Source organism: Hyla sarda, chromosome 9 (genome assembly GCF_029499605.1).
Source record: "Hyla sarda isolate aHylSar1 chromosome 9, aHylSar1.hap1, whole genome shotgun sequence".
Classification (NCBI taxonomy): domain Eukaryota; kingdom Metazoa; phylum Chordata; class Amphibia; order Anura; family Hylidae; genus Hyla; species Hyla sarda.
The window spans coordinates 110,023,487-110,038,755 of NC_079197.1; the positions used below are offsets into that span (position 1 = coordinate 110,023,487).

At 43.7% G+C, this 15,269-nt stretch overlaps 1 protein-coding gene across 1 annotated transcript in view; it reads right to left on the bottom strand.

Moving 5' to 3' along the window:
• Positions 1-13,910, bottom strand: part of MAMLD1 (mastermind like domain containing 1) — a 220,928-nt gene extending 207,018 nt beyond the window's left edge. The window contains exon 1 of the mRNA XM_056538824.1: positions 13,683-13,910. Within this exon, the coding sequence (XP_056394799.1) occupies positions 13,683-13,736 (54 nt within the window). The 5' untranslated portion in view covers positions 13,737-13,910. The remainder of the gene's footprint in view (positions 1-13,682) is intronic.
• Between the last annotated feature and the right edge of the window lie 1,359 nt (positions 13,911-15,269).

Here is a 15,269-nt window from a genome sequence, read left to right on the forward strand (position 1 = left end):
TTTTGCTTCAAGTCAATGGTAAACCATCAATCCTAACCCATTAAGTGAGAAACGGTCAGATAAAGGATGAGGCGTGACCTGTAGTCTCTTACATTTTATATTCCCTATATACTCTTCAGTGTCTTTCCTAGCTGGGCCAGAACTAGAGGTGTATAGAATAGTCAACCAGCTGGCGTTTTGTACTGAGAATTCTAGTCTTAGTTATTTTGTAACTAGCATCACAGGAAGATCAATAAACATGATGAACATTGACATCTTCACCATCAAGACATCTTTACTCCATAACAATTCAAATAGTTTCTTGTAGATTCAAATGAACACGAAAATCATATAATCAATTCCCCCGTAATCTGGTGGACACAAGAATCTTCATTTTAGAACAGTGGATTTAGACCATCGCTCATAAAATATTCTTAGTCATTGTGAGTTATTTTATCCAAGGATATTGGGTTTTGGGCTGCACAAATAGTTACTTCAAAAAATATTTAGGTTGTGGAGAAAACAAACAAACAAACCTCCAATGGGTTGTGTAACTGAGCAATTCTGAATAAATTGGATCATAAATTACCTTGAAGCTGAAAATCTCCTTAAAGGGGTACTTTGCTGCTAGACATTTTATCCCCTATACAAAGAATAGGGAATAAGACGTCTGATCGTGGGATTCCCGCTGCTGGGGCCCCCCCCGATCTCCCATAGCTAAACAAATGCCGGGTTCCTGGGGCAGTGGTTGTGACATCACAGCCATGCCCCCTCGCCATGCCCCCTCGTGATGTCATACCACTCATGTCTATGGGAGGGGGCGTGTCGGGTGTGGTGTGACGGCATGAGGGGGCGTGGTCGTGACGTCACGATCACAGCCTCTGGCTCCGAGCGTTCTGAACAAAATGTCTAGAACGCTGGAGCACCGGAGTACCCCTTTAAGAGTTTTACTTGTTGTCTCATGAACACAACATCCTTCTAAAAAAAAAAAAACACAAAAAAGGAGGCCTTCTGTCATTGGTGAGGGGACCTATGGCTGCCACACATTCCCACTGGGGCAGATGTGTAGTATTATATGTCTGTCATTCACATGTGTGTCCATCCATGTATTGCATAAATGCATTGGGTCCGCCAAAACGGGAGCCAATTTTACTGAGCATCTCCTTGTTTTGGCATATAGAGGGGAGTTCTGAATGGTGGACTTCATCTATGATGTCCATATGCACAAAGGCTGTCTTTATGATAGAATCCTAGACATTTCCACAAAGTCCTTATTTAACATTATCACATGAACATTGACATTGGGAAACCAGGTTACCTACAGACCCATGTGATCTACTGATGGGCTTGTATACATGAATTGTACCTTATTTTTTTCCATGGATACATTTCAAGCAGTTTCATGTATACAAGCAAAGAGCTCAAGTTTTTAGATGCATGAAACAAAAACAAAAACACTAACTCTATTTATCCAACACAGATGTAAATGTCTAAGAACGTAACGTCTATAGCCTATATAACATTCTCTCATCCTTGTAGAGCGAACACAGTGTAATGCCGTAAAGGTCAACAGTGCGAGTACGAATGTATTACAACTGATATGTGCTAAACTCATATGTTGCAAGCAGGACTGTAGTGACACCTCCCTGCATTCTCAATAGAAGTCTTATGTAACGGATATGGAGATTTGCCATGAAAAGGACACACGAAGGCAACATGACCACAGCAACAGGAAACGGGTAGGGAAATAAGCCTATTTATGGCAAGAGCCTATCCTATGCGGTTGCTCATGTCTCAACAGCTTAGTGTTTAACTCTTCTCTGCCTGGAGCCGGATAAGCCAATGAGACCTCACTTGGCTGCTAAATGGTTAATACATATGTTTATTCCACAATACAGTGAAGTGACAATCACTCTTTCTTAGTTTTTTTTTTTTGGTGTTAGATTTGCTTCCAAAATTATTGACTTTTGTAGGATATGTAACAAGCTGGACAAAGTGAGGGCTTGTACTTTCTGGAAATTCTTGTGTTATTCTGTGTATAGTACAGTGCCTATAAAGTGCTACGCTTTTAGAACTTCTCAGTATTAATAAGTTCCTGTACTCCTTTTTCGGAGAAACATGTTTTTTCCCGAGCTGTTTAACCTCTCGTGCTGTTGTGTAAGTACAGAACACACACACACACATGTCCATAGACACACTCACACAGGCGGATGTCACTCCCCCTAAACTACCCCTCCCCGTCTGCACAATTTCTCATGCAAATCCAGATTCTTAGCTGGTGCCTTGACTGATGCAGACACAGGCAGGAGGGCAGAATTATGGGAAGGAATCTCAAAAGACTTCTCCAGTGTCATGGAAACAAAGATGATCGCAGCTTTCATTTAAATAGGAATATGTGTATATATATATATATATATATATATATATATATATATACATATACAGTGGTCCCTCAAGTTACAATATTAATTAGTTCCAGGAAGACCATTGTATGTTGAGACCAACTCTGGTAATTGGTTCTGAAGCCCCAAAATGTCATCTAAAAATAGGAAAAAGTGAGGATTAAAGATAAATAAGTAGATAACTAATACAGATAAAACAAGTCCTTACATATAAAAGTAAGAAAGATCTGCTGGGAGCTGTAATCACTGTCTTTGTCAGTGTTTCCCAAGCAGGGAGCCTCCAGCTGTGGCAAAACTACAACTCCCAGCATGCCCGGACAGCCGAAGGCTGTCCGGGCATGCTGGGAGTTGTAGTTTTGCAACAGCTGGAGGCACCCTGGTTGGGAAACGCTGGTCTATGTAGAGGACAGGAGCTTCTTCAGGGTCCTGTACAGTATACAGTGTCCTAAAAAGTAACATGGAGCCGCCCCCACCTGGTGTCCAAAGGAGCAGCTAACCCTGGTACAGGTAAAGAGTACAGAACCTGTAATACCTCCCTGTACTTTAGGGGGCACTACCAGACACCAGTCAGTGCATACACTTCAGTAATACAGGTATTTTACAAGTGAATGCCCATTCTGATTGGTCGGTTCTTCCAGTCATTGACACGTTTCACAGATCTGGACTGTCCGTAGTATTGTATGTTGAGTCTGGTTTCAAGTTACAATGGTCCAGAAAAGATCATTGTATGTTGAAACTATTGTATGTTGAGGCCATTATAAGTTGAGGGATAACTGTATATGTATGCAAACATTAGAGATCAACGGAGAGAGGGGGGGTGGAGAGGGGGCAAGCCATATGAATCAACCTTTATCCAAGTTAAAACCTCGGTGTAGAAAGCGAGGGCGGGGAGCAACAAAGGGTTAACCGGAGAAATTCGGCTAACTGCTGACTAAAACAGTTCGCAACTTAACATCAAACCAAACGCAGCGTCATCATGTCTAGCCTACAGAGGGGTTAGATCTTCGGAACGTGAAACAGGTCTCTTCTAATCCCTATAATGTCGTACGACTTTGCGAACAGGAATATCATTTTGGCATTTGTCTTCTGCAACTACTCCCTTCTGGATTGTAGGACGGCGTGAGAGGAGGATCCAGCCGCCTTTTCAGGTTTATTCAATGACATGCAGGAAATTAGCTGACAGAGTGGAACTCCTGGCCACTCATACAGCTTGGGCGCCCATTTAACACAGACATAATGGCTGGCTTAAAGGGAGTGTGTCAGCTCATTTTAGCATGCTACGCTTCACTCTGTGTCAGATAGATGCTGGCAAATGTATTTTAACTATACTCCTGTTGCTTTAGGGCAGTGGTCTCAAATGGTGGCCCTCCAGATGTTGCAAAACTTCAACTCCCAGCATGCCCGGACAGCCAACGGCTGTCCGGGCATGCTGGGAGTTGAAGTTTTGCAACATCTGGAGGGCCACTGTTTGAGACCACTGCTTTAGGGTAGTGCAAAGTCAAGATGTATTCATGGCCCCAAGTGTCCCAGAGGTGTGGCCAGACTGTTCTAGTGCCACATTGTTGCGCGCCTCTTCACTTTCCCTACTCTCTCCTTTAGACTTGATTGATGTCTCACATTCAGTCACAGCACTGAGCTCAGTCTCCAAAACCCACACATAGGATACTTTTAGAATGGAGCATGTTTTAAAGGGGTGCTCCACTAAAAAATGTTTTTTTTTTTTTAAATCAAATGGTGCCAGAAAGTTAAACAGATTTGTAAATTTCTTCTATTTAAAAATCTTAATTCTTCCAGTACTTATCAGCTGCTGTATACTACAGAGGAAGTTTTTTTCCTTTTGAATTTTCTTTCTGTCTGATCACAGTGCTCTCTGCTGACACCTATGTCCATTTTCGGAACTGTCCAGGGTAGAAGCAAATCCCCATAGCAAACCTATCCTGTTCTAGGCAGTTCCTGACATGGACAGAGATGTCAGCAGAGAGCACTGTGTTCAGACAGAAAAGAAAATTCAAAAATAAAAGAACTTTCTCTGAAGTATACAGCAGCTGATAAGTACTGGAAGGATTAAGATGTTTTTAATAGAAATAATTTAACATAATTTACAAATCTGTTTAACTTTCTGGCATCAGTTGATTTAAAAGAAAATGTTTTCCTGTGGAGTACACCTTTAAAACTAAACGTAGGCTCCAGTTTGCCATAAAGCCATAAAAGGAGGGATGGGGAAAAGGTGATTGATGTTGGGGTACTTGGCTGGCTTGGCCACACCTCCTGGACTCCTGCGACCTTGACTAAAAGTTGATCTGATGCCCCTCTTTAGCAACAGAAGTATGTCTAAAATCCTTTTTTCCAACATCTATCTGACACTACCTGTAGTTCATCATGCTAAAAAGAGTAGACAGACTCCCTTTGGGAGGGCGGAACTAAGGCAGTGGACTCTTGTTGGTGATTCTTTACTGGTGCCATTTATGTCTATTTTCTATTCTATGAACTTTTAGTTGAGGCTGTGCTCATGGAGCCATCATCATGATTATATAAGGAAATGGCAAAGAATAATGGGAAGCCACTAGAAAGGTTTTAAAGGAGTCACCTGTTCAGGTGTTGGTCAAAGTGGGGTATTTTGGGCCCACCATGGGAAATGACAAGAGGGTGCACCCTACAGCCCATTTACACATTCACTTTAGGTCTTGATACTTAGACAGTGTCTTTGAAGTGGTATTGGTGCCTATGGACAACATACTGTAGGTATACTTGGAACCCCAGGGCTCAAGTCCTGCAGGAACGCATAGGAACGGAGTTCCTGCACTTTTTCCACTGCAGGAACACAGTTCCCATTAGTAGTAGTTCTGCCGTATCGGCCCTTGAGTGGAAACCTTGAGTGAGCTCCTGCACTTTTTTTTCCCAGGACTTGACCCCCTGTGGAACCCCCTCTATGAACCAAAACAGAAAGCCAATTTCTAAAGGCAAAGGGGGTTGTCTCTAACAGATGGGGTTGTCACCTGCTGAGCAATTCTGTCATAGGCGCGGTTATCATATAAAAACCTGGGCACACTGAAAATACTCTGCTTGTCTGGTGGATCAGTCTGACCTTGAAGAAGGGCATTTATTGACACTATATCAGGCCTATCAAGAATATTCTACCATAACAATAGTTATACTAGAGGGGAATATTACATCCACTAAACAACGCCCTATGGTGCTCAATAGCACTGGTCAAAAAACAGCTCCTAGTTCTTTGGAATTGCGAGTGGTCACACCACTTGGTGCAAGCAGAAGGGGGATATTCCTCAGCGTTATCCACGAGCCAGGTAATAGTGGTAACTTTTTATTAGTTTTCAATACATGTAACGCGTTTCAAGGACGAAACGCGTTACATGTATTGAAAACTAATAAAAAGTTACCACTTTTACCTGGCTCGTGGATCGTGCTGAGGAATATCCCCCTTCTGCTTGCACCAAGTGGTGTGACCACTCGCACTATATTCCCACGCTGTACAGCCTGGGCGGGATAAGCTGCAGTCCACGGTGGATCGTATTATTACCTCCGAAAGGAATATACGCTCATGAGTGTTGTGCCTCTATCCATAGCACAACAGAATCTGGGGAGTCCTCTCCAACATTGGGGGCCCCCCACAGACTTATATCGTCCTTCACATTGGAGCGCTCTGTTTTCTTTCTCTTTTATAGTTCTTTGGAATGTCAGGATGCCAACCAGCCGCTCTGAAAGCGGTTATATTTTGTGACCTTTGACTCCTGTTTTTAAAGAGTCAAGAAGCTGATGTCACATGATCATAATTAGACTTGCAGAATAGCATAGAGAGGTCGTATGATATGACAGTGTTATATGACGTGCGGACAGTGCCCCTATTTGGTGGGTTGTTTAGCGGGTATCATTTTTAGGGTATAATACCAATTATTTTAAAAGGTCTGCCAATGTGACAAGTTATTTTTTAGACCACTTTTACATAGTACATTTTTAGCATGATCATGGTCACAGTTTCATTACTTCTGGCCAGATAGTTCAGCAAGTTCTTCCTTCTTGCCCTAGGAAGGTGCAGAATGGTATAAGGTGCGCAATGAGAGGTAAGTACTCCCAAAATCCTATCTCTTGGTATAAAAATGCCTACAGTACCCACATCTCTTATTCTACCTATATTCTACTGGGCCCTGCAGTAAAAGTATATAAAAAAAACTTGAATTTGCATTCGGTACCTTAAATGAATTTACTCTTCTTCAAACTTTAGTCAAATGCGGCCGGAGTTTCCTATATAAAAGACTGGCATATTTGCTTTGTAAGAGAAGAGTGTCTCTTTAGACTCTGCTGCCCAAGCCTTCCGTCCCCCATCATATATTCTGTCACTGTTTCAGACAGTACAGTGATCCCTCAACTTACAATGGCCTCAACATACAATAGTTTCAACATACAATGGTATTTTCGGGACCATTGTAACTTGAAACCAGACTCAACATACAATGCTATGGAATCTGCCAAACGTGTCAATGAGTTGGAAGAACCGACCAATCAGAATGGATATTTCACTGGTAAAACCTGTGTATTCCTAAAGTGTATGCACTGACTGGTGTCTGGTAGCGCCCCCTACAGTACAGGGAGGTATTACATGTTCTGTACACTTTACCTCTGCCAGGATTAGCTGCTCCTTTGGACACCAGGTGGGGGCGGCTCCATTTTCCTTTTTTTTAGGACATTGTGTGTTCTGTACAGGACCCCGAAGAAGCTTCTGTCCTCTACATAGACCAGTGTTTCCCAACGAGGGTGCCTCCAGCTGTTGCAAAACTACAACTCCCAGCATGCCCGGACAGCCGAAGGCTGTCCGGGCATGCTGGGAGTTGTAGTTTTGCAACACCTGGAGGCACTCTGGTTGGGAAACAGTGAAATAGACAGTGATTTACAGCTCCCAGCAGATCTTTATTACTTTTATATGTAAGGATTTGCTTCATCTATATTAGTTATCTACTTAGTTTTCTTTAATCCTCACTTTTTCCTATTTTTGGATGACATTTTGGTGGCTTCAGAACCAATTACCAGGTTTCCATAGAGTTATGGGGGAGATTTATCAAAACCTGTCCAGAGGAAAAGTTGCTGAGTTGCCCATAGCAACCAATCAGATCGCTACTTTCATTTCTCAGAGGCCTTTTCAAAAATGAAAGTAGCGATCTGATTGGTTGCTATGGACAACTCAGCAACTTTTCCTCCTGACAGGTTTTGATAAATCTCCCCCATGGTCTCAACTAGAGATGAGCGAACTTACAGTAAATTCGATTCGTCACGAACTTCTCAGCTCGGCGGTTGCTGACTTTTCCTGCATAAATTAGTTCAGCTTTCCGGTGCTCCGGTGGGCTGGAAAAGGTGGATACAGTCCTAGGAAAGAGTCTCCTAGGACTGTATTCACCTTTTCCAGCCCACGGGGGCACCTGAAAGCTGAACTAATTTATGCAGGAAAAGTCATCAACTGCCGAGCCGAGAAGTTCGTGACGAATCAAATTTACTGTAAGTTCGCTCATCTCTTGTCTCAACATACGATGGTTTCAACATACAATGGTCGTCCTGGAACCAATTAATATTGTAACTTGAGGGGCCACGGTATCATTGATACCTACAAGTAAATGTGATGTGCAGTTCCTTTTTACATAAGGGAAAGGAACAGAATAACATAAATGACTGTATTAAATGGGCTGTAGCTATTTTATTACATTGCATTGATCATTTGAGCTGATATCCTTTTACAGAATAAACTCCTTTATGCAAATGCATTTCTATTGTTTCCCTTTGAAGGTTATCGAGGTATAATCCCAGAGCTGAGGCCATAAAGATCAATTTCCTTCTATTCAAGCGTATATCAGATAAGAGGAATAATTGTTTTTTTTTCTAATTTCCTGTTATACTATATTATTAAATTTGGTTCCTAGACAGAGATCTCAGGAATAATGTGGTGGGATAGTGTGGACACATAACATATCCACAGGGATCTAGGTGCCGTATTTTTCGCCCTATATGACGCACCGGCATATAAAACGCACCCAATTTTAAAGGTGCAAAAAAAAAAAAAAAGTTCTGAACCCAACAGTGATCTTCAACCTGCGGACCTCCAGATGTTGCAAAACTACAACTCCCAGCATGCTGGGAGTTGTAGTTTTGCAACATCTGGAGGTCCGCAGGTTGAAGACCACTGGATAGGAGATAGTACTCACGTGTCCACGCCGCTCCGGACCCGTCACCGTTGCCCTAGATGTCGCTCCATCGCTGTCGCCGCGTCCCTGTGGTGTCCCCGACGCTCCCGACGTCTTCTTCCCCGGGATCCACGCTCTCCGTCACCGTCATCAAGTCGCTACGCATGCCGCTCCTATTGGATGACGTGATGACGTCGAAGGAGAGCGCCGGCCATGAAGGGGATCCCGGCAGACACTGAGGAGGCAGGTAAGGTCCCTCCCGGTGTCCTGTAAGCTGTTCGGGATGCCGCGATTTCACCGCGGCGGTCCCGAACAGCCCAACTGAGCAGCCGGGTTAGTGTCACTTTCCCTTCAGACGCGGTGGTCAGCTTTGATCACCGCGTCTGAAGGGTTAATACAGGGCATCAGTGATGTCCTGTATTAGCCGCGGGACCCGGCCGTTGATGGCCGCAGGGACTGCCGCGATAGGTGTGTATTCGCCGTATGAGACCCACCAACTTTTCCCCCCCAGTTTTAGGGAAGAAAAAGTTATACGGCGAAAAATACGGTATGTATTCCTTCCTTACAGATACAGGTAAGGAAACAATGGCTTGTCTGCCTGGGAATTCCATATTTGAACTAGCCTTTGGGGACAGGTTAGTAGTTTTGGTTGCTTGAGCAATAATGTTATTAACAAATTGATATTTAATGTATTTTTCTCATTATAAACAATTGGTTTGAAACAATTATCTGAAATGTGAATGCTATAAAATAACATTACTTATCTGACAAATCTTCACCACTTTAGCTCTCCCCATTGTTCTGGGACCATAACCACGTGACCACTACACGCAATAATTTACCTCAGTAGTCTCATGCTGTATACTGCTAAGGCCAGGGATTGGCTGCCATGGTCACATCAGTATATGGCACCATCAGCTTATTCTGGCTCCAAAGAAGGATGGGGACAGGCACTATGACATGGCTTCCATTTAGATATAAGACCTCCAGAGCAAGACACAGTCATGATAGTCTCTCTCCATTCTGGCTCTTAGATGGGATATGAAGTGGTGGACCCCATATATTTCACCCACATGCCGTAGGGCACATGAGAAGCTATTGTCTCGAGGAACAACAGAGGGGTGTAGCTAAAGGGGCTGCAAAGGTTGCAGTATCATTCAGGTCCTAGTGGGCCCAAAATAATTTTAAATAATACATGTGGGGAAAGGGGGGGGGGGGGGGCTTATTATGAATTTTGCATTAAGAAGGTTTAGGTTATGCCTCTAGGGACAACCTCTTTAAGCAACATTTATAACAAACTAGCTCTAAAGGTACAGACTTTAAGACCAATAAAGTGCCAATGTCTGTCATAGATTTGCCCACTTCCCCGCACTTTCCATATTACATCTGCCCATTTCCATATTACATCTGCCCTAGCTTGACCATGGGTCTGATGCCCGAAATGACAGCTGTCAGTTTAGGTCATCAGTCCTGTGGTCAGGCTGGAGCTTGTGGCCATAATACGAACGCAAAAATAAAGATGTAACACACTTGTGTTTGGGACCCTTAAAGGTTTTTTGGGCAGATCCAGAATTCATGACAGTGTTGACTATGAGGCGTTGACATTGCACTGAACTACAAGGTTACCATAACGTGTTTACAGTCCTCACTACTATGGTGGGGATTGGGACTCCATTGGAAATATATTAGGCGTGCAGGCAATGACTGCTGGAGCCACAATAACAATAAAAACAATCATGGATTAAACTAGCTAACCAGTATTAGCATCCTTTATTGTGTGTTTTTTTCAATAATAGCCTAATAAAACAAGAAATGGCTTTGTGATACCCTGTCAGGAGGTTATCAGCAATAAAAGGAAAGAAAAAAAAATTATATATATATATATATATATATATATATATATATATATTATTTTTTTTTATTAATTTTTTTTTTCATTTCCATGACTACCTGCCTATTTTCCATGGGAGTGTAAATAAGAATTGGCTTTGCTTTCCAGATATAGACAAGAGGGATTAGCTGCAGGATGCCATACTAACAAAAGCTAAGACTGTGATCCAAGGGCCTGGCACCGCTGGGACTTGGGGGTGGGAGGGAAAAGCGGGTATGCTGTTACATACACACACAAAACTTACTTGACCCTTCTTGACAAACCATTGAGGTCATTTCTACAAGCACTTTAATTGCTCTGCTGGCACCAGACAAGTAAAAGTGAGTTATCAACACTTCCATCGCTAACCTAACAAAACTTTCCTTGAAATGTCTGGAGATCACTGAAAAACATAATTCATCTGTTCACCTGACAGACCCATAACTCTCCAGTTACCTCCCACAACTTTCACCCAGTAATCTTCTGTGCTATGCTGGGTGCTGTAGTTCAGCAGCATATATTAGAGTCAAACCTGTTCTTTCACTCTTTTCCCCTGCCTTGTTGTTGTTTACACAATGTAATAACTGTCTAAAGTTTGCCAGCAGTTCTACATAAAGCTACAAATCACACATAGTGATTTCACCACTGGTTGTACATAATAACAAACTCTACTTTGTTATAGTGGTCGCAGTAAAGAAGTTATAGTCTGGTTTATGTTTTTTGGTATTGGGTTTAGTATTTTCTTCTACATTTACTGTCAATACAAAGCGGTGAAACTATGAAGATCTATTTGACTGATGCTGACGGCAAGCGAAAAGAAAAATATGATTTTTCCGGAAGCTAATGTCAAGTATTGTGTTAACTTTCTCTTTCGTTGTGTTTACAAAGAAGGTTGAATAATATTGAATTGAAGGATGAATACTGCATAAAATGTTGCACTTTGCTAAAGTCAACAGGTAAGGTGTTAGATTGCCAGCTCTTAGGAACAGCAGCAGGTTATGACACTTCCGTGGAGGATGCGGGCATTCAGCAGAACAGAATTAAGAGGCTCCTTCAACAGAACATATAGCTGAGAGAAAGGAAATGCTTATTAATACTGCATCACAACCTGCTGCCATGTGCGGGTATAATGTACACAATAGATTGACATGAACTGCCACTGACTTCTAGAGGACAGGCGACAAGGGAATCACAGCGTTAACCCCCTCTAGGCTATTTCCCATGCAGCCCTTCCTGTGCAGAGTTCCGCCTCACAGTGCATTGCAGCGGTGCAGGGGTTAATCAATGAGTGGGTGGGGGAAAAATAAACCCGTTTTAAAAAACATGAGCCAGCTCCAAGCTCCCACACTGTGTCTGGGAGGCTCAGAGGGTGTTTTCCTTGCAACAAAATCTATTTCTCCTGGCGGTTCAATGTGCTGCAGAAACGCCAACTATTAACCTCTCCCATGCCAGATCGATGCACAGGAATAAAGGGACACTAAATGAAAAGTCTATGGCAGTGGCCTTCAACCTGCGGACCTCCAGATGTTGCAAAACTACAACTCCCAGCATGCCCGGACAGCCGTTGGCTGTCCGGGCATGCTGGGAGTTGTAGTTTTGCAACATCTGGAGGTCCGCAGGTTGGAAACCACTGGTCTAGGGTATCACTATTTACTGTGTCAGCGGTTGCAATCTATTGTTCCCTGTAAGCAACCAGAGGTCGACTGTAGTGATCTGAACAGGTAACATGTCTGGAAATATGTCTGCCTGCCTAATCACTAATACATCTCAACTATGTCTAGTCTTTAGACACATTTATGAAGGATATCAACAGCTCTGTTTATATATACTGTGTTTATAGACTGCATGCATGTAGCAGAGCTGGATCGATCCGCTTGTGCACAGCGATAACTCGGTCATTGATTTACCTACAATTTTAGGTTAAACCACAGAGAACATATTGGTAACTGATTGGCCCCAGAATGCAAACTCAGCTCCGCTACGCCTTACCAACTCAGCACTGTCACATCCGCATGTACAAGGCACACAATGATCATGAAGTAATCCCAGATAGCACAGCAAACAGACATTCACCCCCTGCTGGACAGGGCTCAAGCACATCAGCTCAAGCCTTGCCACTGGTTGACAATACAAGTCTGCTAGGCAGGTGTCACTTTACCAAAGGAGAGGAGGCGGCGCATTTATCAAAGTCTTTAGCTTACAAAAGATAACAATAACTGGCTATGGAGGGGTTTACCTGATGCATTAACACATGCTTCATTGATTCTACTCATCCTATGAAAGAGCAAACAGAGAGGGGGGGGGGAGCTTGGGATAATGCACAGTATTGCTGCTGTAATGAATAATAAAATCGGAAGCGAACACAGATCTGCACTGCAGTTAAAAGCCTTGTGTCTATTAATTCATGGTGACACCGCGATGACCTGTGACCTGCGTAGAATGGCATCAAATGAAGACTTTCAGGTTATTACAGTGTAATCGTCGCTTCCAGATTAATAGGCTGCATGGAACACTCCCAGCCCATTCAAGACACTTTGAATGAGAGACTTGGTACCACTGAGCAGTGCGGTGCTGCCCCATATGTAGTCTGTGTGGTTTAACCCCTCCATGGCCGAGACGCTAAATACTGCCCATTGTAGCGCAAAGAAGGATGTTTTCTTATAGCACCAAAATCATTAGGGCATAAGGTAGACCCTTCTGTTTACACAGGGATATTCCAGCTTTCCAGCCGGAGTTTATTGGCAAATTTTAATCCTATTAGTCCCCTGTGCAGTCAGCAGCATTAATCTAGGATAATTCAGGCATTATTTCAGTAACCCTGGAACTGTAATATAAAACACCGCCGCTCACCGATGGTAACACACTATCAATAATCCAGGCACTGGGCAGCTTGTCCTTGTTCCCTGCTACACATTATATAAGAGAATCTGTACCGCTTGGCCATAATAGCTGCTCTTCCAATCTGATCAGTCACGCTTTGACAATTGTTTTGTCTGGTAATGCTCATTATATATAATGACAAGCCCTGTAATCACATCGTACCCTTTTACCCAGCGCACTTTACTGATGGATTCACCACTGTAACCTATCAGATCTATACAGCACTTTGGATTGACTGACACTTCAGGGTCCATTTCAGAAGCCTGGCGGTTGTCATATGGGATGATCGAATACAATGACACTTGGATCAGTTACAATGACACTTCAGGGAGAGGTTTCTAGCTATAGGCACTGCATGCTACTTACTGGTATATAGGGCTCCATGCGTGGTGCTTCTGTGCGCTGGGAAACCAGCAGCATTTTGGACGGGAGATCCACCAGATATTACATCCACTTTGGTTTATTGGTAAAACCCCAAAAATAAAAGGTACAGTCAGGAAGAAAGTAGAGATTGCAGTGTCTATGTAAATGTATATATTTTCCTTTTAGACTCCAGACAAAAGCATCCCAGTGAGGCAGTTGGCTAATGATTCACCCAGTGCCTGTCTCAGACTGCTCACTACATTTCCATCAGCCCACAGTTCTCACTTCAAGGAGGAGTCTCTGGGCTTTAAATTACTGATAGGACATTTACAACTGTTGTGTCACCGAGGGAGGAGGAGACAGCCTGGAGTCACTCAATCTTAAAGGGGAAACAAGCGTTCACTTTACACTGCTCATTCCTGACAATTACATCCCAGTGTGGGAAAGTATTGGATGGGGAGCATTTGCAAAAAGCCAGCCCTCCTCCCCCTCCCCTCCGCTGTTGTTGAAGCATGATGTTCCCACTGGAGTATGTACAATCCTAATGACATTGTATCAGCGCCACTAACACTAGTGATAACAATACCATTAAATACACAATAGGCAAGTGAAGACGCACATAAATATTTTAGGCTTTTCTTTACAGTAACCTTACTATATTGTCTACTTGTCTTGTCTCCGATAGGTCTATATGCTGCAACGTCACACGAGCCACAATACAGCTCAGACGAGGAGACGCTTTCTCGTGTGAATCAGCTATGACAGATACAGCCTGTTGCTCATGTGTTTTCCAGGGTAATGATACATACGTAATGTTCTGTGTGAAGGAACAACACAACTTTCCAAAAAGCTCCAGACAGGACTATCCTGTAGATGCATTAGAATACAGTGACCCCCGACCTACGATGGCCCCGACATACGATCATTTCAACATGTCAGCGCTGCCCGATCATTTCAAGCAGTCAGCGCTGCCCGATAGCCGTTTATGCGATGGTCCCGACATAAAAAAGCATTGTATGTTGATGCTGCCTTCAACATGCGATGGCCTCTGAGAGGCCATCGCATGTTGAAGGCAGCATCAACATACGATGCTTTTTTATGTCGGGACCATCGCATAAATGGCTATCGGACAGCGCTGACTGCTTCAGCTGCCACCGGATAGCCGTTTACGGTGCCCGTATGCTCCGGTGACGATCACTTACCTGTCCTCCGGGCTCCGGCACGTCCTCTTCGGGATCCCCTGCATTGTCGGCGCTCTCCATCGTCGTCATCACGTCGCTGCGCACGCCGTCCGGTCATCCAAAAGGAGCGACGTGCGTAGCGACGTGATGGCAAGGACGGAGAAGCATGGGAAGCAGAGGCCTTGCCGGAGCGTCGGGGACACCTCGGGGACGCGGCGACAGAGATGGACGGCGACATCCCGGGCAGCGGTGACGAGCGGTAAAGGTCCGGAGCGGCGGGAACAGGTGAGTACAACTTCCTCTAACAGTGGTCTACAACCTGCGGACCTCCAGATGTTGCAAAACTACAACACTCAGCATGCCCGGACAGCCAACGGCTGTCCGGGCATGCTGGGTGTTGTAGTTTTGC